At 31.8% G+C, this 25,790-nt stretch overlaps 5 protein-coding genes across 11 annotated transcripts; 1 reads left to right on the forward strand and 4 right to left on the reverse strand.

Moving 5' to 3' along the window:
- Positions 1-2,411: 2,411 nt before the first annotated feature.
- LOC106764479 (protein-S-isoprenylcysteine O-methyltransferase B) lies at positions 2,412-4,894 on the forward strand. Of its 2 annotated transcripts, none has more exons than XM_022783883.1 (2): positions 2,412-2,587; positions 3,547-4,894. In XM_022783883.1, exon 2 carries the CDS (start codon positions 3,731-3,733, stop codon positions 4,322-4,324), a length of 594 nt encoding a protein of 197 aa, XP_022639604.1. In that variant the 5' UTR covers positions 2,412-2,587; positions 3,547-3,730; the 3' UTR covers positions 4,325-4,894. The 2 variants fall into 2 exon arrangements, with proteins under 2 accessions (XP_022639604.1, XP_014504251.1); XM_014648765.2 differs by having other exon boundaries at positions 3,626-4,894.
- Positions 4,895-5,779: 885 nt separating this feature from the next.
- Positions 5,780-10,489, reverse strand: LOC106764981 (DNA polymerase epsilon subunit B). The gene is made up of 13 exons (XM_014649453.2): positions 10,231-10,489; positions 9,969-10,149; positions 9,242-9,395; positions 8,992-9,123; positions 8,653-8,730; positions 8,078-8,182; positions 7,878-7,958; positions 7,641-7,771; positions 7,420-7,514; positions 7,243-7,342; positions 7,015-7,129; positions 6,789-6,899; positions 5,780-6,323 (listed from the first exon to the last, which is right to left on the reverse strand). The coding sequence occupies exons 1-13, from the start codon at positions 10,388-10,390 to the stop codon at positions 6,183-6,185; spliced, it is 1,584 nt and encodes a 527-aa protein (XP_014504939.1). The 5' UTR covers positions 10,391-10,489; the 3' UTR covers positions 5,780-6,182.
- Positions 10,490-11,260: 771 nt separating this feature from the next.
- Positions 11,261-14,310, reverse strand: LOC106766920 (pentatricopeptide repeat-containing protein At1g73400, mitochondrial). 5 transcript variants are annotated; one of them, XM_014651902.2, is made up of 3 exons: positions 11,976-14,310; positions 11,797-11,869; positions 11,261-11,574 (listed from the first exon to the last, which is right to left on the reverse strand). In XM_014651902.2, the coding sequence occupies exon 1, from the start codon at positions 14,074-14,076 to the stop codon at positions 12,232-12,234; it is 1,845 nt and encodes a 614-aa protein (XP_014507388.1). In that variant the 5' UTR covers positions 14,077-14,310; the 3' UTR covers positions 11,261-11,574; positions 11,797-11,869; positions 11,976-12,231. The 5 variants fall into 5 exon arrangements, with proteins under 5 accessions (XP_014507388.1, XP_022639612.1, XP_014507236.1 ...); XM_022783891.1 differs by having other exon boundaries at positions 11,849-11,878; XM_014651750.2 differs by having other exon boundaries at positions 11,797-11,878.
- Positions 14,311-15,167: 857 nt separating this feature from the next.
- On the reverse strand, positions 15,168-17,991 carry LOC106774216 (glutamate decarboxylase 5). Its single transcript, XM_014661131.2, has 6 exons — positions 17,696-17,991; positions 17,337-17,541; positions 16,847-17,047; positions 16,280-16,748; positions 16,134-16,186; positions 15,168-15,875 (listed from the first exon to the last, which is right to left on the reverse strand). Exons 1-6 carry the CDS (start codon positions 17,788-17,790, stop codon positions 15,399-15,401), a joined length of 1,500 nt encoding a protein of 499 aa, XP_014516617.1. The 5' UTR covers positions 17,791-17,991; the 3' UTR covers positions 15,168-15,398.
- Positions 17,992-23,962: 5,971 nt separating this feature from the next.
- LOC106766685 lies at positions 23,963-25,355 on the reverse strand. 2 transcript variants are annotated; one of them, XR_001376111.2, is made up of 3 exons: positions 25,113-25,347; positions 24,695-24,804; positions 23,963-24,613 (listed from the first exon to the last, which is right to left on the reverse strand). XR_001376111.2 is itself a non-coding variant. In XM_014651400.2 (3 exons), the coding sequence occupies exons 1-3, from the start codon at positions 25,189-25,191 to the stop codon at positions 24,486-24,488; spliced, it is 348 nt and encodes a 115-aa protein (XP_014506886.1). In that variant the 5' UTR covers positions 25,192-25,355; the 3' UTR covers positions 23,963-24,485. The 2 variants fall into 2 exon arrangements, 1 of the variants encoding a protein (XP_014506886.1); XM_014651400.2 differs by having other exon boundaries at positions 24,695-24,835; positions 25,113-25,355.
- Positions 25,356-25,790: the final 435 nt, after the last annotated feature.

Below are 25,790 nucleotides of genomic sequence, written 5' to 3' on the forward strand. Positions count from 1 at the left end.
ATAATCTCTAACTAATAACTATTTTAAAGACCTTACAAATTGGAAGAACCAAACCTCCACTCAACCAGGGACAATAACAGTCATAGCTGGTTAAAACTTAAAAATTTTAAGTATAATTTAATTTTATAAAATTCACTTTTATTTATTTTTGAAGGATTAAGTGGATTAAATTTTGATTACTATCAGTCAATAATTAAAATCTTAATCACCATTTCATTGACTTTTTCCCTGTTGCTGAAGATTTGTTTTTTTATGATACTGAAGATATATTTTAAAATATAGGCTGTGGAAAATACCTTGGTGATTCTTCAGAGTATTTTAGATAACAGAAATTTTCATAATACATAACACGGACGTGTCACAAAATAATTAATAATAGGAAAGTATTTTTTTAACAACATTTTTATAATATATATATATACGTAATAGTGACTGTTAAATACTTTTATAAAATTAAATTTAAATAAACCAATAAAATAATGAAATATAATAATTATAAAAAAACTCATATGAAAAAAATTGTTAACTGGTCTTGGTAATACGTGTTGTGTGTTCCTCTTCTGTGTTGGGGCAAATGATTGAAAGATGATGGAAATAAATGAAGTCACAAACGAGAGCAAGCCCAACAACGAAATATAAAGGCTCAAAAGAAATACGAAAAAGTTTTTTTAATAATTCTTTTTACAATTTTTTAACAAAGCTTAGATAATATATAATATATTATATAATATATTATGATTCATTCGTTTCAAATATACATACTAATAAAATAGTCACACTGTTAAAAATAATTGTTAACCTATCCTTCTCAAAACAAATATTCTAAGACTCTCTTGGACTATAGATATGAAGGAATAGGTGAATTACAAAATCCAAAATTCTTAGATTTATCTTACAAAATCCTTTCTTACTATTCATCTCTTTTTCCTTAAAATTACAAAAGGTTAATTTTTTTTTAATTATTTTACGTGTCAAAATAAAGTCACGCAACATTTTTCCTAATTTTTTCTAATGAGTAACTATCATTCATATTCATTTATTTATATGAATAATATCTATTTTTTTAAAAACTATATATATATATATATATATATATATATATATATATATATATATATATATATATATATATATATATATATATATATATTCTAGTTTTGTAACTTATTTTCAAGACATATATTTCATGCTTTTTATTTTTTTTATAATTATTGACCTTTATCCATTTATTATTTAATAATCTTATTTAATATTATACAATTATTAATTTCTTTATTAATATAAATCATTTTAACATTAAATACTTAATTATATGATGTTTTCTTGTTATGATTTTTATTTTTTGTAAAAAATTATTTAACTAATATTTTAGTCAGTAGAGGGATGAACATAAGCATGAGTATGAGCACACTTGTCCTCTAAGAGATTGTGAATGAGATAAAAATGTTAAACTCATTTCGATAAGAGAATAAAAATAAATTTTTATTTTGGAAATGAGATGGAATAAGCCTACTACTCTCTTGCGATTCCTACTTTTTAATAACATCCCTATATTTTAAAAACAAAACTATAGTAATTTTTGTTTATTTTTATTACTTTCTATACTTTTGTTTTTTCAGAAATGTTAAATAAATATTTTAGGTTATATGGTTCAAAAATAAAAATTAAATGTTTTTATTTTATTTTAGATTACATAATCAATAATAAACTATATTAATGTGATTTCAATCGTTTCAAAAGTTATACACTTTTTTAGAACATGAGCATATATTTCGAAAATCTTGTTAGTATATGGTTCAAGGATAAGATTTTAGGAGTTAGAGATCGGACATAAACTATAGAAATATGATCTAATAACAATATGTGAATTTAAAACCTTATTGATGAAATAAAAGTCATTTAAATAGATACATGTTTTTGATGAAATTGTGATATATAATGTTTATATATATCTTTAAGTATAAAAAGCCTAAAGCATATGCATTGACCATGATGAATGAATATGATTTTTAACCTTTTATTTATCATAGCCAACATGGTTTTGTTGGAAATTATTCATCCAAATATTTTGTTTTTGTATTAATGCTTTAAGAATTTATTTTTAGAGTCATTGATTTTACAAACCTTCCTATTGATCTAGGATCTACTTTTAGTTATTTTAATATCTTTGATTAGACAAAATATGCTTATTTAAAAATATATTTAATTATTTTTCTTAATTTTAATAAATCATATTTGATATGCTACTAAATATTTAAAAATTAACTTAATATGCATGTGTATATTTTCTAAATAAACACTACACAATATATATTTTCTTAATTTTTTAAAGTATATTTTTTGGAACACATGTAACACATGTAACATACGACAAAGAGATTTCAAGAGTTATATTAGGAAAAAAATCGATAACAAAGTGCAAAAAAAGAAAGCTATTTCTGAATAAATGGTATGTCCATTAAGCTTGTGCAAGTCATCTTCTTGTTCCGGAATTAGGGTTTTCAACAGTTATTTGGCTCCAAATCTCCCCCATTCGCCAAGGTCAATCATTGTTCTACCAAGTTGCGATTTGAACAATTCCGACAAGGTACGAATCTGGAAGTTTCGATTTTTAAACCAGATACCTGTTGAAATTCCTTTCTCTCTTCTTTTGTTGTTTAGATTCTCAGATTGGTACCTTTTTCTTTCTTTCTTTCTTTTTTGTTTTCATTATGTATTTTAATCAACTATAATTCTGGGAACTGGAAAGGGTATAGGGTATTCGTTGTACAGTGACTATAAGAAATAGATTTTTTTATTCATTCGCCTATTGTGGAAGTGCAATTATCGTGTTGATAATTGGCGTGTGCGTTTTTGGTTAATTCATGTGATGTATTGTCATGTTATACTGTAAATCTGTGGGCAATTTCATTTTTTAAGGCTGTTTTAGATAACCCTCGTTAATTTCTAGGAAACAATGTTTTATTTACCGAAAGAACGAGGTAAAAGTAGAAATTAATGCTGCTGAAATTTGACAGGTAATTTATTTAGCTTGTCATGAATATTTGACGAAGTTCTAAGTTGGTTGCGCACTTTTTAGAGAGGCCTTTTCTTTTGTTGGTGGTTGTGATTGAATATTATGACATGACATGTTGAAAAATAGATTTTTTTTTTTTTTTTTTATAGAATCGTGTATTGTTGTTTGATCTGTTCATGCAACCCTTCCTTGTGGATTAAGGTTTGGTTGCCTATATTACAATTTATCTGGCTCGTGAATCTGTTGATAATTGTGGTAATGCTCTCAAAACACTATGACAGGATTCTGAAACTGGAACCTGTATCCTTTATTTTTGCATAAACTACTCCAGAAACACTCTATCGCACTAAAATGAGTACTTGCATTGTAAACATTCTATCGCACCAGCTTCTCCAGAAGTTGATTTTTAACATACGCATTTTTTTTTTTCATGCAAGTGCTTTTGCAGCAGTTTATCTTAACAAACCCTGAATTTGCTGTTTGAGAATTAACTCTATAATTTTGATCCATCCTTATCTAATTTTTTACAGATGTCCTACTTGAAGCATTTTCTTGGTGATGGAATTGAATTTCCAATACTGATTTTACATTACAAATTGCATTTTTCAGGTTTGACTTGTACCTCATCAGCCAAGTCTTTTTGTGGCAAATCAAAATACATTTAAACTAACCAGACTACAAGCAAGCTATACTGATTGACTCTGTTTGAACAAAATGACAGAAATCCTTAGCTACACAGCTTCTAGACAGTTATCTCAAATGTTCTCTGCAGTTGTCTTCTTTCACGGTTCTGAGTATTTGCTAGCAGCTGTCATTCATGGGAGATCAAATATAACTCTGAAATCACTTTTGGTTAGCAGACACTATGTTCTGGCGATGATCTTCTCGGTGCTTGAATACATCATTGAGATTATTTTAGTACCCGAGATTAAGGAACACTGGGTGCTCAGTAATTTGGGTCTGGCACTGGTTGTGATTGGGGAAATTGTAAGGAAGATGGGAATTTTGACAGCTTGGAAAGCCTTTACACATCTTATAAAGATATACCACGACGATGATCACAAGCTGGTTACCCATGGCATATATGGATATATTCGTCATCCAGGGTACTGTGGGTTCCTCGTTTGGTCTGTTGGCACTCAAATAATGCTTTGCAATCCCATATCAACTATTGCCTTTGCAGCTGTTGTCTGGCGTTTTTTTGCTAAGAGAATACCTTACGAAGAATTCTTTTTGAGACAGTTTTTTGGAAGAGAGTATGAGCAATATGCCCGAAGAGTGAGGTCAGGGGTGCCATTTGTGAAATGAAGACTGGTCAATTCAGTGAGCTGAGCGATATTCTGTCACCATGTATTCCAAGTAATGAAGGAAGTTTGAACCATTTTTCTCTCGAACAGTTTTGATCCATGTTTCACATTGGTGGAGGTGTAAAGTGCTTGCTTTATGCTTTTGTGGCTATGGCAACATCTCCTTTCACTATATGCAGCTGTGCTTGTGTGGAGCATCTGAAAACGAAAGTCAGGATTGGGGTTAGATAGTGTTCCATATTAGGTTTTTCGTGGTCTGGACTAGATTGTTGCATGTTATTCGTGGAACTTTTTGCTAGCCTACTGATTTTAACGCTGGCAATGATTATTACATCCTCTCGTCAGCATGTTCTGATGTGTAAAATTTAGCTTAGCTATTTAACAAGGATTCTGTTTTTTAGGTATCGGCTTTTGGCTGCGTCTTGCTGCAACATTTGCAGTCTTGTAAGGTGTCACTGCAAGGCTAAAAGCTAGAAAAATAAATTGTCACTAATGAGCAGCAGTACTACCATTAGATTGTATATCATGTATCGTCTACTGCATCTCTACTAGGATTTTTTGCCCAGCAAAATCTCTTCCTGCAGTCACAATCTCTAGCTACTGTTAAACTAATCAATCAATGAACAGGATTGGGCATGCCAATATCCGGAGAGGATTAAAATTGTTCAGAATACATTGATATGATTAAAATGCAAAATATAAACGGAATGGTTTGTTCTAGAAAGTAATAATCCATTAAGGGATGATTTAACACGAAAAAAATTATATTAAGTATTGTGCTATATTTTCAATGAAACATTAAATTTATTATTTCTATTCTGATCCTTGTTATACGCATCTAATAAGAGAGAGAATTTTTAATTTTAAGGAACGAAATACATTTATGCTTTTCTTGATTTAATAAAAGGAAGATATTAAATTATTTTACTCGTCATAGACAAGAATGCAAAACACGGGGGAGTTATACTCACCGAAATTGTTAAGTAGCATAACTTTGAAACTATTTATCAAAACAGCTAGGAAAGTTTGAGAATTATCTTTTCCTAGTGACGATGTTGATGGAAATTACGTCATGGTCGTACCTATTATTCGTATAACGTTCAAGCTGAAATTCATTTCACTAGAAAAATGTTCATTTTAAATATGTAGGATAAACAAAATATACATTATGCAAGAGAACCTACAATAACTTAAGGTCCAAATTGTTCGGATTCAAATCCAAATCTTGTCAATGAAAAAATAAAGTTGAAAAAAGAATATTCACCTTGTAATAATACCCAATACATGAGAACCAACGTGGCCCTCCAAGCAAGCTGGTAGCATCGCCAAGGACGACCCAAAAAACTAGGCTAACGAAACAATTCATCGCAAAAATAGTTAATGATCAAAACTTTCAAACTGAATCAGAACATAACATGCAGACTGGAAAGCTTGAAAATTATGACGATGATGGAAATTGACGAGTCTGTTAACAAGCTATGCCTGTGAAATCATGAAATAACTGGTTGATAATTCAACAATTAAATATCGTAGCTAAGTCTATATATATATAACACATCTTCTCTGTACTATGCACTAACAAGAAGTATCTATCTACATAAAAAATTCACAGCTTCAACTAGATCTAGATTAGCAGATACCTACCATACAACAATTTTGCCTGGTTAACAACGTAATTTATATGATACAGTAGAATTACAGCTTACTGCTGTGAATTCAATCTTCCCATCTGGAAAAGGAAACAATTCCAGATTTCCAGCTTTATTAATGGTTGCATATCTCACGAAGAATAGCAAAGCCAGCATGTCCGAGATGCTAATGACAAGAGGATGAGACCAACACTAATTATGCCAAGTTTACTACAAGGCTGACAATTCAACTTCCTGAGAGCAGGGACGATATGCCACAAACGTGCTGTCAATTGAGAAGGAACCAGTATTAAAACAAGTGATTCCTGTGTACTTGAATGCTTTCTGCTGACTTCTGTCACCCAAAACTATCTGGATCAAGATATCACAACAAATCAGCATAAGAACATTCTTCTGTGGCTTAGAGACAAAACATAAGTAAACCAGTCGTTTTGAAAATTTCATATTACCGTTACCATTTCTTGCTTTATTACGAATTATTTCACGGTCTAGAGATGTGAGAGATGCCAAATAGAATAGACAGTGATGTAAAAAAAATTCAATACTTCCCGCAAAACAATAAGAGTTTACTATTCCCTTAAGTTAAAAAATTGCAGTGACTCAAAGATACACATGTATTCTAACAAATACCCCATGACGATAAAAAAAAATGAAAATGAGTTTAGAAATTCAGCATTGCATGCAATTTTAACCTGCGACCTTTCAATTTCGACACTACCCAAAATGGAATTTGCAGTCAGTTTGCAAAGTAGACTTCTATTTCCTGACATTATTTAAATATCTTTGCCATAACAAAAATTCAAATATGAGCAGTACCGTGTGAGGAGTTGGATAAAGATAAAGACAATGGTCATAATTCCAAATGATAGGTTGAACAGTAAGGGGCAGTGGACAGAGATGACTTTGATGGGTTATGGTAGCAACAAGCTGCAATTTAAACCAAAATTCCGTGAGTTAGATTTTAGAAACTAATACTGTAAAAAATTCCAGAAACTAAAACCTATTAGAAAATAAAGTAGAAAACCCCCGAGGGAAAAACTACATGTTGAAAATGATCATCAGTTTCTTCGGTAGAAGGAGACATCAAACATGAGCGACGCATTCTATGCAGCATATCCTGGCGGAAAAATACAATTTCTTGGGTATAAAATTTAACCCTGTAACCAAACAAATGCACGTTGTATAAACAATCAGTTGCCAAGGAAATTTAGAGCCCAAAATTCACAATTAATGAGTGTCTCACGAAATAATATTTAAGCGTAGCGTTAACCTGCAAGGGTTGCTTGAAAATATGGCATTGGGTATGTGCTTTTGGAGTTCTTCAGTTAAATATTTTGGTAGAGCACATCTAGGAAGAACAGTGGAAGGACCTGGAAGAAGTTGCTAAAAGTGATGAATAACGCATTAAAGAAAATAACAAGTGAATAACAATCAACAACGTCAATACCTGCATCATCGGGACCTGGGATAAACAGGAATTGACTCTGCTCTTTCAGCCGTGTATGGGCAGCAATCATTTCCCCCAGCTTACCAAACTGCATTCTGCATATTAAGTTTTCTAATTATTTATATTCTCACCTAATAATAAAATATCCTTTTTGCCCTAATTCCAGACTTCTAGTTATCACTCTTAGGGAATGAAATACAAGCATGGGAAGTGAAATTCACCTGAGGCTCGAATAAGAATGAAATGAAAGGTTACATGCCCTAGAACAGAAGTTTCCCATGAAAACAAATAAGGAAGGAACCACTTCCACACTCTCAAAACCATCCAGAACAGTCTCTAGTTTTGTCAAAGCCTTCTCTAGGAAAAACACCATCAAGATTACATCAAGCTACATACTAAAAACAAGATTCCAGAGGAAACGAAGAAAAGAACAGAAACAAATCCACGTTGCAAAGTACCTCTTCATTGTCTAGCCAAACATCAGAAAGTATGACAAACATGTCATTTACTGCTCTTTTCTCCATCTCTTCCAGTCTAATCTATTTAAAAGGCATAGGAAATATGCAATTTCATTGGAGTATGATACCATAAGAACTCCAGGTTTCATAATAATTATAAACTTGATCAGTTGAATACAAGGAAGGCATCATAAGGATACAGTTTCCTCTTTTGAAAGAGTACCACCACCAAAAAAGTCATTCCCTGCAAGTACTTTCAGAGACTTATCTCTATCCTCCAGGGGAGGAAATCCACATGTTAAGACCTGCAGAGAAAAAAATGCACTGATTATGCAGAAATCAGAGTGGAAATAGCAGAAGTGAGAACAAATTGGTCTATGTTGTTGTGATTATAAACCTCAAACAAGCCCAAGAATTTAAGCAATATTTATCAATATTTAAGTTAAATAGGAAATAATTCCCTAAGCCTCAATACATAGGTTTAGGAATGCCAGAACGCATTCGCAAAATGGAAGTTAAAGTAATTAATTCCTTAGCTATTAGCATCTTTCAAGTACAAAAGCTATAAGCTTTTCCTATTTGATGTTTACCTATTTGATGTTTATCTAATATTTATATGCGAAAATCTGTTTTCCTAAATATGACGAGTTTAAATTCTCCAAATAATAGATATAAATCATTGCTTTCTTCTTACCTCACAAAATAATTTATATGTTAGTTTGACAAAATAAAGATATCATGAAGCACATAATGAAAAGGGCATGCTAACAAGAACCTGAAAAATACCCTCCACGAGCATCTCCCCTTCAACCACAACTATAGTGTTCTCTGAAAAAAGTCCTGTAGTTATCTTGTATTGCCAGTCAAAGAAACAGATGATTATAGATTCACGCTTATATAAAATTTGAGCTGTTATGAGTCATAGCATACAAATTCAGCAATTTTTTTATGAAAATATGGCATTTATACTTTTAGCACTTTGCACCAAGGTACAATTACTTGGACTTAAGCATCTCTCAAGGAAGAAAAACGCAATTTAGTTTAAAATATATAATGATTATGTAGCTCTTACAAAATATATACAAGAAATTATTGTCAAAACGCTAAAGGATATTGCATTGGCCAAGTTAATTTTAACTGCAGCTGTAAGGTCTTCCAAATAGTAATGACCATCTTCCAGCTGAGATATTACGCCCATCACCCATTTTCTACCTGTTTGCCCAACCAGAGATTGAATAGGAGATATCTGATGCAGGATAACATAAAATCATATATTAATTCTCGTAAAAAAAAAAAACCTGGATGTAAGCATTTGAAAACATCTGACAAATTGATTTTAAAGCCAATTGAAACACCCATGCTACCTCACAACTCCCGAAATGAGAAAATTCAGATTCAAAAGCAGGTTTGGAAAAATGCTGGTCACGAGAGAGCCTCTGGGACAACAATAGAAACCTATCCCTGTACAAAGCTGCTTTTGCAGATGCGTCTCCGTGAATAGACAAGGTGCCTGTGTGCCTGGAGCAAAAACAAGAAACACAGAAGCATGGGCCTAATCAAGTCCAAGTGCAAGACAACAACCAACACAAAAATTCTTATAAATTGCTTAACTGTAGTCATCTAAAATATACAATCAAACTACAACCTGTTCTGCAATAGGATGCAGATGATGAGTCGAATAATTACACAATAGAACTCATCAACAAGACGTCTATTTCCCCAGCTTTTGGTTAAATATCCAACTTCTTTTTCCACCAAGCTTCCAATTTCTCGAGTAAGAGTTCAATAAAACCAACAACAACCAGAGCTAGGTACATTCCAATTCAATCAGAAGGAAAATATAAAAGAAAACCCAGAAAAACAAAATATGAACATAGCGAATTTTCAACAGTCCTTTTGCTTCGATTTTCTGTTGCATTTTCAGTTTGCAATCAAATTATTAAACATTCTTATTTTACTTATCGCTGTACCTCTAAATGTATCTTCAAATATAAAAAAAAAAAAAAAAAATTCACCTTAAAGGAAATTCCCGCCATCCTTCGATTCCAAAGAGCAAACCAAACAAGAAAAAACTAGAACTATAAATCTTACTCGTAGAACTGCTTTCTGACAGTGTCGTATTTATACTTCGGGACGAGAAACGCATCGACAACGCGAATGGCGGAAGAGGTGCTGGTGCCAGCATCGGAGCTATCCTCCATGTCCGCCTCAACTTCCAGCAGTTGGCTCACCACACGGTGCACTGTCTCCTTGTCGATTATGGTGGATTTCACTGCAATTTGTTCAGCATTTCAGAAATAGAATCGAAATTGAACAAATAAGTTGGAGAGAGAGAGAGAGAGAGAGAGATTACGAGATTTTTCGAGCTCTTTGAGGAGGACATCGATTGCTTCATCCTCGTCGCCTTCGAAGCGAGATGCGAAGGAGAGGATCTCATCGAGAGCATCGACTTTGAGATTGTATCCTATTATCTTACACTTCCTTTGAACCTTTTTCCTCATTGAAGCATTCATTTCTCTGTCACACACTCTTCACTCTCTGGAATCCCAGTTTTGAACAGGAGGATTAGGTTTGGCGCTAGAAAATCCTTAGTTTGGAAGAAATGGGGGGAAAATGGAAGAAACGAATTCTAGAAAGCCCATTTAAAGCCACGTGCGAGCCCATTTCAATTAACCTAACTTAAATGAGTTTAAAATAAATAAATAAATAAGTGATCAATTTAATAACAAATATGATAACCTAATAACAAATTATTTTAGTGAAAATATAATGCTAAAATTACATTTTAAATATAATATAGTTTCGTTAAGAATAAGAAGTAATTGTCGGATTTTTCCACCTAAAAATACATATAATTGATGTTTTTAAATATAAATTACATTTAATATATATTATTAAATATAAATTTTACATACTGTTCCCAGAATTTATTTTTATTTTTTTCAACTTAAATACTTCATAAGTTCCTAGTATCTCCAACACGACACCACAAGAAAAGAATCCTAATGGTTTCACCAATAATTTGTTTATTAAATTATAATTCTTTTATTTTTTAACATTTATTATTTAATTGTGCTACTCATTTATACAAAATGTGTTTTATCAAAATATAATAAGAAAAATGGCGCAGTTCAAACGCTCAAAATTGACGCAACTCAAATGAGTGTTAAATTTAATTAAATTTATAATTTTTTATTTGAAAAACTAACAACTGGGAAACAAATTTGTTCCTTAATGTGATATTTGGATAACTTTTTCCATAAGAACTTCTAAAAAACATAAAATAATTTTCCCTTAAAACATTTTTTAAGAATCTTTTTAATATATTATTGTTGAAAAAAATAAACGTTCTCATTCAATAGAGAGAGCACATCATTGTCCCCATAGCTTAAAACATGTCTATATCTCTTTTATTATCCTTATAACATTTTGAAATTGACATTGGATTACTGTGAAAATGTAAGAGCTAAATTAAGAATGGCTGCTAAATATTAGCTTTCAAGAAACTTTACAACATGATATAGCCGTGCACAATACATTGTAATGTACAACTATATCTTTGTGGTATGGTTTATAAAACACAGAAAACATTCACAGAGAATGATCTTAATCACATATATCAAAGCACTGGCCAGACATGTTTTAAACTCCACCTTTTACCACCACTGGATCTTCAGCCAAACAGACAAGCCTCCTACTGAAAGAAACATCAAAATAAATGGGAACAAGTATTATACAAGAAGAAAATAATATGTTACAAATAATTTTAGAAGACAATATGTATATATCATCACTATTGAAGTGAAGAAATATTCCTTACAATTGTACTTTAAAAAGTCCAAGTAAACCATGGCTTCCCAAAATGCAACATAAAATCTCATAATGTTATAATGTTTATGCTGAAGATGATAAAGTTTACCATCGTGCAGAAGTATAACCTTTGTCCTCAAATGTAACAATAAAATACATACATGGATCTTCTCATCTTTAGGCTGCATCAACTAATGAACATTGTTCAATAAAAAATGTGTCTGTGACAGCTTCCATTGTTTCTCTAGATGAATTAAAAAAGAGAGTAGAAAAGATCAAGAGACTTACAGTTCTTCGTGCAAAAAATTCTTGGTAGCAAACAGCATGACCAACAGAATATGTTCAAAGATGCAACTAGTTATCACCATGAAGGAATCCAATATGCAAGGCAAGCCTTAAGCCGGTATCTGAAATAGTGAATGCTATTATAACTTGCCATGTTTCCAGAAAAATTTTGTCTGACCTGTCATGAGAAGACCCCTCTTAATTTTGCCCCTTCAGTTCCTGACAGGTAGCGCAAACTCAAGAAAGAAATTTGTAACTATTATCTCCCTCTTAAACTCATGCTCTTACGCTTCTGGCTTAGGGCATAACGTCTAGCCATGCCATGATTATAGAATTTCCTCATATGTTCTGAGAGCCTTTGAATCGCCTGGAGATCACCAATCACAGACAATTGCATCAAAAAGGAGTCAAACTTTTTATATGGCAGCTTTATTCCTCTGTTTATCACTTCTTCCAAAAGAAAACAAGCATCCTCCATCTTATTGCAGCTAAATAGCCCCTCGATCATCACACAGTATGTGTCACTGTCTGGTCTGCAGCCCCTGTTATCCATTTCCTGCCAAGTCTCAAATGCCCCATCAGGATCATCCATCTTAAAAAACATTGAAATCAGCATATTGTAAGTCTGAACACTAGGAATGCAACTCAATTCAATCATTCTTCCATATAATTTAAGGGCTTCCTCAGACTTCTTATTGTCACAAAGGACCTTGAGAAAACAATTATAAGTAACAATATCAGGCCGATAACCCTTGTTTCCCATCTCTTCCAAGAATTTGTAAGCTTCATCTACCTTTCCACACACACACATTCCCTCAATTATTTCCTTATATGTTGTGACATCAGGAAGACAACCACTGCAAATCATATGCTCTATAAGTTTAAAACACTCCTCCATTCTATCATGTTGGGCAAGAGCCACGATTATAATCGCATAAGTCTTGGCAGTGGGGGAAGATATAGTTGAACCTTTTGTTCTCATGAACTCAAAAAGATCAACAGCTTCTGTTATCATACCAGCTTTGCAGTATGTATCAATGGCTGTGTTGTATGTGAAATTGTCAGGTCTATGACCCAGTTGAATCATTTCCTCCAGTAGTTGCATCCCTCTAGTGGGGTTTCTAACCCTACACCACCCAAAAACCAATATATTATACGTTTCTGCATTAGGCTTGACCGTTTTCCTCATTTTCTTATACAGAGCTTCAGCATCCCCAACCAAACAACACTTGCACAGAGCATCCAATAGCAAGTTAAATGCATTTATTTCCGGTTGTGTCTTCACCTTTATCCTCCTCTTCTTTGCAAACTTCTGCACATGAGTAAGATACTTCTCAGTATACTTTCTCAAAATCGTCATCAGAACTTCAACCGGAACCGTAATCTTGTCATTCCTCTTCATATATTCCAACATATCACAAACTATTCGAAACTGTTTCACCTTGTACTTAGTACTAGATAGGATGTCCATCATATCATTATAAGCACGGCGCTCGTGTGAATAATTCTCCTGATGACCAGCCCAAGTGAAGAACCTAAATGCAATTTTTTCATCATATCTAAGCTTATGCAGCACCCCAATAACCAAAGGAGTGGACAATGGGATCCCCAATTGGCCAAGAGCCTCCTCCAAATTGTTAAATCCAATTAAATTATCCATTATAGTGTTATAAACCTTATCAACATCACTTTCTAAACCACTACCCTCCACCATCGTGCTATACACCTTACCAACATCACTTTCTAAACCACTTCCCTCCACCATTGTGCTACAAACCTGATCAATTTCACTCTCATAACAACTAAGATCTTGATTCATGAAAACAATTTCCGAACAGTAATTACGATTGGGGATATAACAAGCAATATAATAGTTCAAGGGCAATGAATATTGAATGAAGCGCACACGAGAATTTTTATTATCAGATAACAATGGCCTTTGGCAATGAACAGAATAATGAGAGGGTGAAAACCTTGTTGAGTGAAGTGTTGTTTCAACTTGTGCGAGAACTTTGTTTCTGAAGATTTGACGATAATGGTGGATGCACAATGAAAATGAAGGAGTTTTCAGATAATTCATGTACCTACGAAACATACCCATCATTGTAATTTTGGTGTGGGAGTTGAAGGCAATGAAAGGAGAGTGAGAGTGGGTTCAGAAATTAGTAGTAGATGAAAAAGATGGAGTTTTGATATCTGGGTATGTGTGAAATTGCCGTTCGGTGATTAGGAACAGAGGGAAGGAGAGATAGCAGAGCTTCCTGCGGAGGATGCTGATGCTTCAGAACGGCAGCGTCGCTTCCACTACAAAAAAGGGGCGAAGGAAATGTAGTGATTGTGCAATGTTTTCTCACATTTTATTATAATTAATATGATTTTTTTTTTTTGTATATAACGTTGGTATTTTTTTTAATAAAGAAAATCGTGCCATTATTTTGATTTTTGAAGATGGAGACCATGAATAATTTGTGTATCTACCTATATATTAATTTAATTTTAGACTTGAATCCGGTTTTGATTTCATATTTTTTTTTTATATATAGTTTTAATTTTTTATTTTAATTTTTTTTAGACTAATGTTTTTTAACCTTATGTAATGATTAACAAAAATAGATACAAGGTTAGTGGTAACCGTATCGTAAGTTAATTTATTCAGGTAGATGACATTAACTTTAACTATTGTGATGACAAATGCACATATTAAACATTCTCTATTAATAATTACATGAACGATTAAAAATAAGGTTAAACTAAACTACTTATTTCTTAAGAATTTGAAACTAGATGTAATTATATTTTTATAAGAATTAAAATTGTACTTTCGTGTAACTGTGAAGAAAAATAAATAAATTATATGTTAATTTTAATCCATTGAATTTAATTATATTCCTCGGATTATATGTATTGTAGACAGTAAAAAATACTTATTCAATAAACCTTGAATCAACTCACTTCAAGGTGTGAATTATAGTTGAGTAAAAGGAAAATTAATAAAATTTAATTTTCTAAAACAAAATTAAGTCTTATAAAAAATAGACTTTGTTTTTTATTTTTACATATCAATATATATTCATATATTTAAACTCTGTTTTTATTAGAGTATTTTAAAATATGAGGAACAAATTTTCGTTCTCTTGAAATTCACTTCAATACATTCTCTCAAATTCATCTTAAAAAGCAAATTCACCCGAAATAAAACATAATGTGAATCTTTTGATATTATTGGTTTTAGAAAAAACTTACAATATATATGTGATAACAGTGGCTTTTCATGATTAGAAAAGCTTTTTCTTAGGCAAGAACAACACAGACTATTAGAATCTGTCATGCATTGGCATTGTTTATTGCTACGTAGCCATTACACACATGCACAATGATAATAAATCACCACCTTAACTCACACACCACATCAAAGTGGCCAAAAGGCTAGCATGCTCCAAGTTTCTTCCCCTCCAGAAGTCTCTTCCAGTAGATAGTAATCTCTCTCTCAGTCTCTATATCACTCTTACTGATCTTCTGATTAGGCTCAGGGGTGATGGGTGTGACATGAGCAGCATTGGTTGTGATGGGGCTAGGAAGTGTGTCTAAGAGCTTCACAACCTTGTCTATGTCTGCAGCAAGTCTCTCAGCCAAACCATGGTTGAAATCCTCCCTCACCACCACCCTCAGGACTGCAATGTGCTCTGCATCTGGTGGCATTGTGTAGGCTGGAACTATCCACCCATATTTTCTCAGCTGGTCTGATATCTCAAACACCGAGTGCTGGCTACTGTCTTTCAAGGAGAAGGCCACAAGTGGCACCCCTATGTCCTTCGAGATTATGTTGAACCTTCCTGTTCTCTCAATTCCTTTCCTCAGAGTTCTTGCATTGTCCCAGCAATTTTCCATGATGTTTTTGTAACCCTTTTTGTCAACAACAATAGCAAAAGCATAAGACAAAATAGGTTTTGCACAAGATAGCCCTGTAATACACTTTTTGTTCATGTAATTAATAATAGTTAAAAAATGAACTTTAAGTCTAACTTTATCTTTCACAAAACCCTGTGTAAAATGAAATTTATACTTTATATATTATAAATTAGTTTTATTCTTTCACTATATAAATATTCATAAAAGCATATTTATAATAAAGATTCAGCACCAAGACGGTAACATGATTACCTCAAAGCCAAGCCGAATAAATTGGTAATACTGAGCAATGATTTGACTGGATCCTGTTAAAAGAAACACACTTGCATGAGAAAGAAAACAGAAAGTAATAGATGTAAAGACACTAATTGCATAAAAAATCAAATAACTCATGCTACCTTTGGAGAAATTCAACGTGAAAGTTGGCTGATCAGAACCAAGATAATTGATGTGAAAAACAAGTTCATCTGGCAAGTCATCCTTACTCTTCCAGACAACCCAACCAACACCAGGGTAGACAAGACCATACTTGTGACCACTAACATTGATGCTTTTCACCAATGGCAAACGAAAATCCCACTCTAGATCAGGGTAGAGAAATGGAGCAATAAACCCCCCACTGGCAGCATCTACATGAATTGGGGTATCCCAACCTGTCTCCTTGTTCTTTTCAGTGAGAAGTTCATTGAGAAGTTTCACATCCTCAAATTCTCCAGTCATGGTTGACCCCAAAATGGCTGCAACACAGATGGTGTTCTCATCCACCATTTCAACTGCTTTCACTGGGTCCATCACATAGTATCCCTCTGTGAGTTTCACTTCCTTGAGCTCAACCTCAAAGTACCTTGCAAATTTTTCCCAACAAACCTGTGAAGTAAATTTCAGAGATCATCATACATTGAGGTCTAAAGGCCCCAAAATCTGGCACATAGTTAAAAGCTGGTTATGGATACTGGTAAACACACCTGCACATTAGCCCCAGTAACTATGTTGGGCTTATCATATGGTTTACCTTCTGCTTTTCTTTTTGTCTGCCATTTCCTTTTGAAAGCCAAACCTGCTAACATTATTGCCTCAGATGATCCCACAGTTCCAACACCTACTGCAGTCTCTTGTTCACTCAGAGGAGCATGAAATAGATTTGCTATTATATTGACACACCGATTCTGCAGAATTCAACAAAACTTTTAATGTACCAGTCATTGCAAAGACTCCAAAAGCATTGATGCTGCAGTCAATTCAAGATTTTGGTGGCAGAACTTATCTCAAAGAAGAAGAAGAACCAAGTTACTCCAAAACTAACTCTAAAAGAGTTTCACCTTATCCTTATCTTATGTTTTCTATTAATAAAAAATTTAAAGATGATTGCTTGTTAATTCATTAAATAAAGAGAAAATGAAGAACAATATGTTGTTATCATATGAAGACACCAAATTACTAGGCAAAGTGGCAGACCTGAAGCTCAGTGGTGACAGGATACTCATCCATGTCAACATAGTTCTTGTTAAGCGAGGCCAATATGAGCTTTTCACACTCAGGCTCCATCCAAGTGGTCACAAACGAGGCTAAGTTGAGCCTTGGTAAGCCGTCCAACATCAACTCATCGTTTATTAACTGATAAGCAGCATCCTTTGGTATAGAATTATCTGGCATCTTGAACCTGCATTCAGCATTTCCACCCCAACCCCATCACAACAAAAAAACCTCATTCAATAGAAATCAAACTTCCTCTCTCTTTTTCTGCTATCTAAGCTTTCCTCCACAGAATGGACCAACAACAACTAAATGTGAAATTCTAAGAAAAAGACACATACTTGGGAATAGGTTGCCGCACATATCTGGAAGCAAACGTTGATGATAGACACTCATCTTGTTCATCTGGGTGTGTGGCAGCGGATGTGATGACCATTTTGAATATGGTTTCTTCTCAACCAATGAACCTCAAGTGTTACACACTGAACTCTGAAAGAGATAGAATCTCCACTTATATTCGAAGCTGGGAATTTTCTCTTCTTTTTAGTTACTAACGGTTATTTCTACAAGCATAAATTCCCTGAACTTCTATTTCCACGAGGATAAATTCCCTGAACTGCTATCATGGTAAGATATTTTTCTTGCTTTAACTGTACCTGTTCAACTTTGTGTGGTCCATGCACATCCACAAATGTTTGCCACTTGAATACAGTACTATCGATGGTATTGCTGACATTGTATTTTCATCAAGCTTTAACTTAACCTTTTTTCTGTCTTTCTCATTACGTTATCTCATTTATTACATTTTCTACTTTTTTTTCTTGTTTCCCGATCTCTCAACAAGCATGTTTCATTTCTTAATGCCATAACAAGTTCAATAAGCATTAAACAATCCATCACTGTAAAAGTATTACTCTAACATACTCTTTTCCACACTGATCATTGAATCTGTGAGTTCAAGAATATAATCTCAGTTTTCGGTACTAAGCTGATCCTGATAGATTATTCTCTTGTAGTTGAAAGGAGTCAAGTAGAATATTTTGAATTATATCAATTATATTTAATATTTCATCTTCAAAATACATACATGCGTATTGATTGATGTTTTTTTGGTTCAATCACAGATATTTTTCAGTCCTGTGGTGGAGAATAATCCTTCTCACAGCAACGTAAATATCATCTGGTCACTTGTATTACAATGATGTTTTATAGCTTTAATAAATATTTTGATGTTATCTCTACGAAAATAAGATTTATGGGATCAGTGTCGGTCCAAGGTAACATCGTCCTTATATGACTTTGATCACGTGCTTTAGATTGAAACAATCTTTTTGCATCGTGAATTCAGATTTTTTATTAGATTTTTTGTGTGTATTTAAAATATCTTAGTTTTGATATGTTAAGAAATTTTTTAATATATTTTAAAATATTAAAATTAATGTAAACAGTTACATTTTGAAAGGATAATTAATACCATATGAAACCCTAGTCTTAAAAGCATTTCAACCGTATGAAAACTAACGTAAAAAAGGGTATAGAAAGTTTGGTGTGAAAACGACATCAGAACTCTTTGTACCTTTGTTCCTTTCTACACGTAATACTTTTCAGTATCCACTGCAATGTTTACAAGTGGCAATCTCAATGATTAACACTCAAAACCTACTTTCACTAAGCAAAACACTTACGAAACTTAGGGTAGAGAATGGAAGTAATTGAGAGATGAGATTTTGGATTCCCATTGAGATATTATATGAATTAAGCATATGTAAGGTTTATTTAGTGATATTCAGTTAATATTGAAAAGATATAAGATTGATTTAAAGAATTTAGGAGGAAGGGAGTGAGAGGTTGTGGTTTTGACTTTTCACTAATAAAACTATCAACTAAATAAAAAAAACTATTATTTTTAATTTAAAACTTTAAAATATAATTTTTTAATTTTTTTTTGTATCGTTGACATTTCTCAACTTTTAATAATATAAAATTAGATGCATGTTTAAATTCTTAACAATTTTTTCTTTAAATATGAGTTTTTTTACATTAATATTTTTCATAAAATATTTTTAACTATGAATACCTTTTGTTTGTGTTGTCGTCTAATTTATTGAACTATGTTCTTTGGTAAATTAGCTTATTATTCTATTTGTGTCTATTGAGATTTTTTTTTCTTTTATAATGATTACTTAAATTTTGTAAGCAGAGAAAATGTTTCTATTGAGTAATGTAATAAAAACATCAAATGTAATGAACTTTGATAACAATGAAATAATAAGGCAATAGGTGAAAGAAGAGCACTATATGTTATAATATGAAATATGAAATCTCTCATATAAATAAAAATGATAGAGTAATAAATTGTCACTCAGTATATTAAAATTGCAAAAAATAACATAATTGGCAGAAAATATCTCAAAAGGACCAAGAGAGAGAAAAGGACACTTCATATCTTCCACACCTTTCTCTTCTAGCAATACCTTTTCGCAGTTTCTTATTTCAGTAATAATATTATGACACACTTTTACATTTATTTGATACATAATATAAAAATAAATTGATTCAAAAAGCGTAAAGTTTTGTAATTTTTCAAGAAAAAAGAAAATAAAAAATAAGTAAGAATAGTTTCAAATGAATATAAAAAATTTAGATATGTCAAAAAATCATTTATCTTCTTGTTTTCCTCCCTCTTTGCCATATGTCCATTGGGTTCCACGTCCCTCGTCTCACTACCCATACCATTCATAACAAGTAGGTGGTAGTACTGGAGGATAATGATACAAATATATAAAAAGTATGAGTAGTTTATGTGTATAATTGATGTTTTGTAAAACTCTAGTTAAACCTTTAGTCACTGTATAGAAACTTTTACTGTTATATGTAAAGTTTCTTGATATGATTATGATAAGATAACCCTAATGATATTAAATTTATATGTCTTCTTTTAAGTTAATTATTCTTGTTTATTTCATATGTGATTTTTCCAGTGTTAAAATTATTAAAGATGCGATGTTAGATTAAAATTGTGTTACCTAACTTCTTTATTTTAAAATTTAAATTTTTTTAAATAGGATTTACTTATTAATGTATTTTTTTTAAAAAAAAATATTCTCTATGAATTTCAGTGAATAATGTATAAATTGATGGAAAAAAAATTTCTAAACTAGTTTAGAATTGTAATTCTTCTGTTTTTAATATTTATATTTTTTATTTTTTGGTACAAGTGAGACTCTTTGTATAATGTCACATTTTGTAGGGTTAGGTTGTCCAAATTAATTTCATTAAGAAAAGAAAAAGATATTCTTATATGAGGTATCAGTATTTTATGTAATTTTTAAAATAATACAACTCTTTACGTTGAGTTTTAAGAGGGGGACACAAATATAAAAACTCCAAATGTTTTTAGTGAGGAAAAAAAAGAGTCACCGAGAGTGAAAAGGAAAAAGAAAACCATCTGTGTACAAATTTATGCAGAAAAATTAGATCTCTTACATTTAGTTTCTTCTCTTATTTAATTAGATATCTATTAGATTTTTTTTGTATTGTTATTTTTTTATGGATGATATTTTTATACTGTCCTTGAAAACTTAAAAAAAAAAACTTTATGTAAATAAATAATAATAATAATAATATTTTTTTTTTTAAAGTGTTTTACTGGACTCTATCCATGAACTTCCTAATGAAGTTTTTTCATATTAAAAAGCTGTGTTTATCTTTTCTTTATTTTGTGCATCCATTATTTTACACATTATTTATATAAAAAAAAATATTTTAATTCTGTTTTGATATTTCAGGTTCTTATCTTAAAATAACTTCTAATATATATAGACACTTGTATATGAAATTGTACTGGATGTCGTGATGAGAATAATTCTACAATTCAATCTTAACCAAAAGAATTAAAAGGTGACAAGAACAAAATTTTCCACTTTAGCACAACAAATTTTTTGTAATTAAGAATATTGTGGAAATCTGAAAATATGATCATATTTTCCTTCTGCTATGGATCTTTGGACCTGTTCTGTTGCCATGTTGTTGTTGGTGTTTCATAATGTGGACTTTGTTGCTGGCAAAGAAAAGATAAATTAAGAATTCCTTAGAAGAACAGTGACACAGATATGTCAAAATGAAATCTGTGAATCAATTGGAACCATTATATATTCAAATTCAAATTTAATTAGATTAAAAAAATCACAAACTTTAATACAGACTAAAATTAAACCCAATCTACTAAAAATTTGATTCTTCTTATTGAATCTATGATAGATTGCTTCACCAAACAAACATAAAAAAAAATTAAAAAAAATCCTACATTTACCTAAACATAAAAAGAAAAAAGGTTAAAAACTCTTTTTGTCCCAATTTTGGTTCGGAAAATTCGTTTTGGTCCCTGAGTTGAATTTGTGTTCAATTTCGTCCTAAAGAACGAATTTAATGTTCAATTTGGTCCTTTTCAGTAACTCCGTTAAAATTGTTAACAACAACGTGTCCAGCTCTGCAACTGCTGAGTGAGGTGTCATTTCTTTGCTGACTGGGAGTCCTTTTCAGTTGGAATTAGGATTTTTTTAAAAATTTAGAAGGGCAAAGTGGGAAAAAAAGAAAAACTTTCTTCTTCCTCTGAAACCCTAATTCCTCTACCATTACCCAAACCCCAACCGCCGACCACCGACCACCGTCCATCTTCTTCTTCCTCTACCATTTACATATTTAAAGACATTCCTAATACATTTGTATTCTACAAAGTGCTTTTAAAGACAAGTTATAATATTTTCTTCAAGTCTATCTTTTTGCATCATCATCAAAATCATTTTTTTCAAATTTCACCAATGTTCTTCATTGGTAACAGTAGGTAGATGAAAAGAGTACTTCAGTGGGATCTTGGTTCATCGCATCAAAAATGCAAAACCCGCCACGAGAGTTCTCCGTTGCAACAAATTCAATGCGCAAAATAAATTCCCAATTCAGTAAACCCTAATCGCAATGTCCCCCAAATCGTGAAACAGAGAATTGCGAACTACCCTAATCTCGCAATAATCACCCTCGTTTCCCAGCCCGATGACGAACCAGAGAAAGCCTTCATCACAGAACTCCTACGCTGCCACGAGTTTGCCATCACCTGAAACACAGACTTGCCATCAAACCCATGAGCGTCGCTGCTCTCTCGTGTTCTCACTGACACAAGGGGTAAAACCTGATTGTTGGAGAATTTGTAACCAGATGAGGATGAATACTTCAGTGGGAGCTTGTTCATTGCATCTGAAATGAGGAACTAGGCGTGTGAGGAAGAAGATGATGGACCATGGTCCGTGGTCGGCGGTTGGGGTTTGGGTAATGGTAGAGGAATTAAGGTTTCAGAGAAAGAAGAAAATATTTCTTTTTTTCCCACTTTGCCCTTCTAAATTTTTTAAAAAATCCTAATTCCAACTGAAAAGGACTCCCAGTCAGCAAAGAAATGACACCTCACTCAACAGTTGCAGAGCTGGACACGTTGTCGTTAACAATTTTAACGGAGTTACTGAAAAGGACCAAATTGAACATTAAATTCGTTCTTTGGGACGAAATTAAACACAAATTCAACTCAGGGACCAAAACGAATTTTCCGAACCAAAATTGGGACCAAGAAGAGTTATTAACCAAGAAAAAATAGATATTTTTTTCCTACACTTACCTATTTACTTCCTGCACCTTAAGTATAAAAATTTAAACTAAATTATCTTTAGTTATTTTATTTTAATGTATGATGCAAAATCAGAGTCATTACTATTTACAATAAAATATAATCGTAATCCAACAAAGTCATAAGTATCATATTTCTCTAGTTATTCGTGATTATTGAGGTAAAAAAAACCAAATATACTTAATTTAAAGAAAAAAGTTTTAAATTTTTTAAGTAAAAACATAAAATCCGAATTGACTTACATAATCAGAAATCAAATTGACTCAACTAATCCATTTTTACTATTCTAATATTCATTTCTTCACACAAAAAAATCAGTTACACTTAATCAAATCTTATATTAATTTTTTTAAAAAAAAATTTCAAATCTTTTCTTCCCTAATTTACGTTCAAATCATATCAATATCCATTCAACCACTCTCTTTTAAATCCATTCACAACAAAACTTAATTCCTTATCTATTAAAAATCAAATTTTGTTATCTACAAAATTAAATATGTTTTTATCTCAAATCCAAACCGTTAATCATATAAACAAATAAAAATGAACTTACTACTTTCAATTAAATAAGATATACAACTTGTTTGAAAATTGGGCTGCTCCTAAAAATTATAATTTAAACTTAATCATTTTTGTTATTCTATTAAATTAAAATTTTAATGGGTTTATATATATATATATATATATATATATATATATATATATATATATATATATATATAATAAAACAATTAAAAAATATAAAAATTAATTACTCCGTAATATAGTTAATTTTTCTTTAACACAAACTCATATTATATATTACACGTTGAATATGGACAATAATATAGAAATAATATGTTTAAATAAATTACTAACTAACTATAAATATTATATAAAGATTTCAAACATTTTTAATCTCTAATTTTCAGAATATCCTTCCCCACATAAACACATATACACAAACAAAACATTGCATTTCTTTCAGGTTTCTTGTAAGATATTCATCAATCAAAAGCCTACAGTGGTATAGGTAACTATACTATGATAAATTCCTCGACCATTTCAACATAAGCTTCTTTTGGAATACAAATCACAACCATTTGGACATTTATCTTTGAATAGAGTTCATAAATCATAAACTACAGTGCTATAAGTAACTACATTACGGACATTTATCTTTGAATAAAGAGTCAATAATGCATTACTGAACAATTTGATTCCAGCTTCAGTTTCTCCCACCTTACCATTGACCATTGATGAGAGATCTCCAGTGTAATTTCACGCAGCAAAAACCCTATGTTACCATGGTGTCATGAAAAATTTGTATACAAATTCTCCATGACACAATAATATCATTAGGTTTCTGCTGGATGAAATTAGGCAGGGGATCTCTTATCAACGGTTTATGTAATGTAAAGTGGGAGAAACTAAAGCCGGTCAACAGCATGTCCACTATATTGACTCTTTATTCAAAAAAATTAGCTTGTAATTTGTCCTCTAAAATTGTAGTTTATGGCTTTTGTCTGATTGCAAGAGTTGCTTGAAAATATGGCATTGGGTATGTGTTTTGGAGTTCTTGGTAGAGCAGGAAGACCAGTAGAAGGACCTGAAAGAAGTTGCTAAAAGTAATGAATAACACATAAAGAAAATAGCGAGAGAGAGCAATAACAATCAACAACGTCAATACCTGCATCATCGCAACCTGGGATAAACAGGATTTGACTCTGCTCTTTCAGCCGTTTATGCGCAGCAATCATTTCCCCCAGGTATAAACGAGTTAAAAGCACCATTAAAACGCTGGAATCATTAACATTGCAGAAAATCAAAGCTAAAAGCAGAAATCAATTAAAATTGGACAAGAATCAAAACTCAAAATCGCAAAGGAATCATTACAGCAGTAAACGAAAAGTAAAATTGCAGAAATTGTAAAATGAACAGGAAATCACACTGGAAAAGAAATTTCATTATATTGAAGCAAACTGGAATCGGTATAAGAGACTATTTTTCTCACTGTCTATTCCACTGTCTAACACACACAGAACCTATATACAAGCCATTTTTATAAGGTAAAACTGGAGATAAGAGAGAAAGGGAAAAAGACTAACTTTCGACGCTTCGCGCTTCTTTGATCGAACGCTCTCTGTTCACTTCGCTCACGAGATCTAATCTCCACCCTCCGATCATCTTCTTCTTCTTTGCAGGTTCATCCCTCCGGTCAAGTGCCTCTGGAGTCCTTGAGCTTCTGGTCAGGATAGCAAGCCCTCTTCTCTGCCTCACTCGTTCTCAAACCCTAACACGAGGGTGTTTCGCTCAGTTGTAACCTTGCTCGAGCCTTATCCTTTCGGGATGTTTCGTCCTACACCTCCAAGCTTTCATCCTGCACCTCTAAAAATTACCATTTTAATCTTAATTAATATTATTTTAATATTTTCTCTTTCTTCATAAAGTCATTCTGCACCTCTCTAATTTTTTCTCTTTTTTATTAAAGTCAACCTATACCCTTCTAATTTTTTTTTCTCTCTTATTATAGTCATCCTACACCATTTTAATAGACTTTAAAATCTATACAATTTTTTTTAGAAATTTTTTAAATTTCATTTTAAATTTAATAATAGTTTAATTTAATTTAAAATTTTAANATTATTTAATATACATTTATTTCTTAATAAATATAATTTTTATTATTATAATAATTATGATAAAAAAATAAAAATAAAAATAGCAATAATAAATATTAAAAGAATTGTTTAAAAATATTATAAATAATAATTTTATTTTTTATA

Source organism: Vigna radiata, chromosome 1 (assembly GCF_000741045.1).
Source record: "Vigna radiata var. radiata cultivar VC1973A chromosome 1, Vradiata_ver6, whole genome shotgun sequence".
In the NCBI taxonomy this organism is placed as follows: Eukaryota; Viridiplantae; Streptophyta; class Magnoliopsida; order Fabales; family Fabaceae; genus Vigna; species Vigna radiata.

Excerpts from the sequence above, each read along its gene's own strand:
- LOC106764479 (XM_022783883.1), top strand. The coding sequence starts at position 3,731 with ATGACAGAAATCCTTAGCTACACAGCTTCTAGACAGTTATCTCAAATG.
- LOC106764981 (XM_014649453.2), bottom strand. The coding sequence starts at position 10,390 with ATGAATGCTTCAATGAGGAAAAAGGTTCAAAGGAAGTGTAAGATAATA. Across the intron at positions 10,150-10,230 it reads CAAAGAGCTCGAAAAATCTC|TGAAATCCACCATAATCGAC; the intron begins GTAATCTCTCTC and ends AACAAATTGCAG. Across the intron at positions 8,731-8,991 it reads AAATTAACTTGGCCAATGCA|AAGATAACTACAGGACTTTT; the intron begins ATATCCTTTAGC and ends GACTGGCAATAC.
- LOC106766920 (XM_014652127.2), bottom strand. The coding sequence starts at position 14,076 with ATGATGGGTATGTTTCGTAGGTACATGAATTATCTGAAAACTCCTTCA.
- LOC106774216 (XM_014661131.2), bottom strand. The coding sequence starts at position 17,790 with ATGGTCATCACATCCGCTGCCACACACCCAGATGAACAAGATGAGTGT. Across the intron at positions 17,542-17,695 it reads GTGCGGCAACCTATTCCCAA|GTTCAAGATGCCAGATAATT; the intron begins GTATGTGTCTTT and ends TGCTGAATGCAG. Across the intron at positions 17,048-17,336 it reads CTGTCACCACTGAGCTTCAG|AATCGGTGTGTCAATATAAT; the intron begins GTCTGCCACTTT and ends TGAATTCTGCAG.
- LOC106766685 (XM_014651400.2), bottom strand. The coding sequence starts at position 25,191 with ATGATCGGAGGGTGGAGATTAGATCTCGTGAGCGAAGTGAACAGAGAG. Across the intron at positions 24,836-25,112 it reads AGAAGCGCGAAGCGTCGAAA|CTTTGATTTTCTGCAATGTT; the intron begins GTTAGTCTTTTT and ends TTCTGCTTTTAG. Across the intron at positions 24,614-24,694 it reads CCCAGGTTGCGATGATGCAG|GTCCTTCTACTGGTCTTCCT; the intron begins GTATTGACGTTG and ends AACTTCTTTCAG.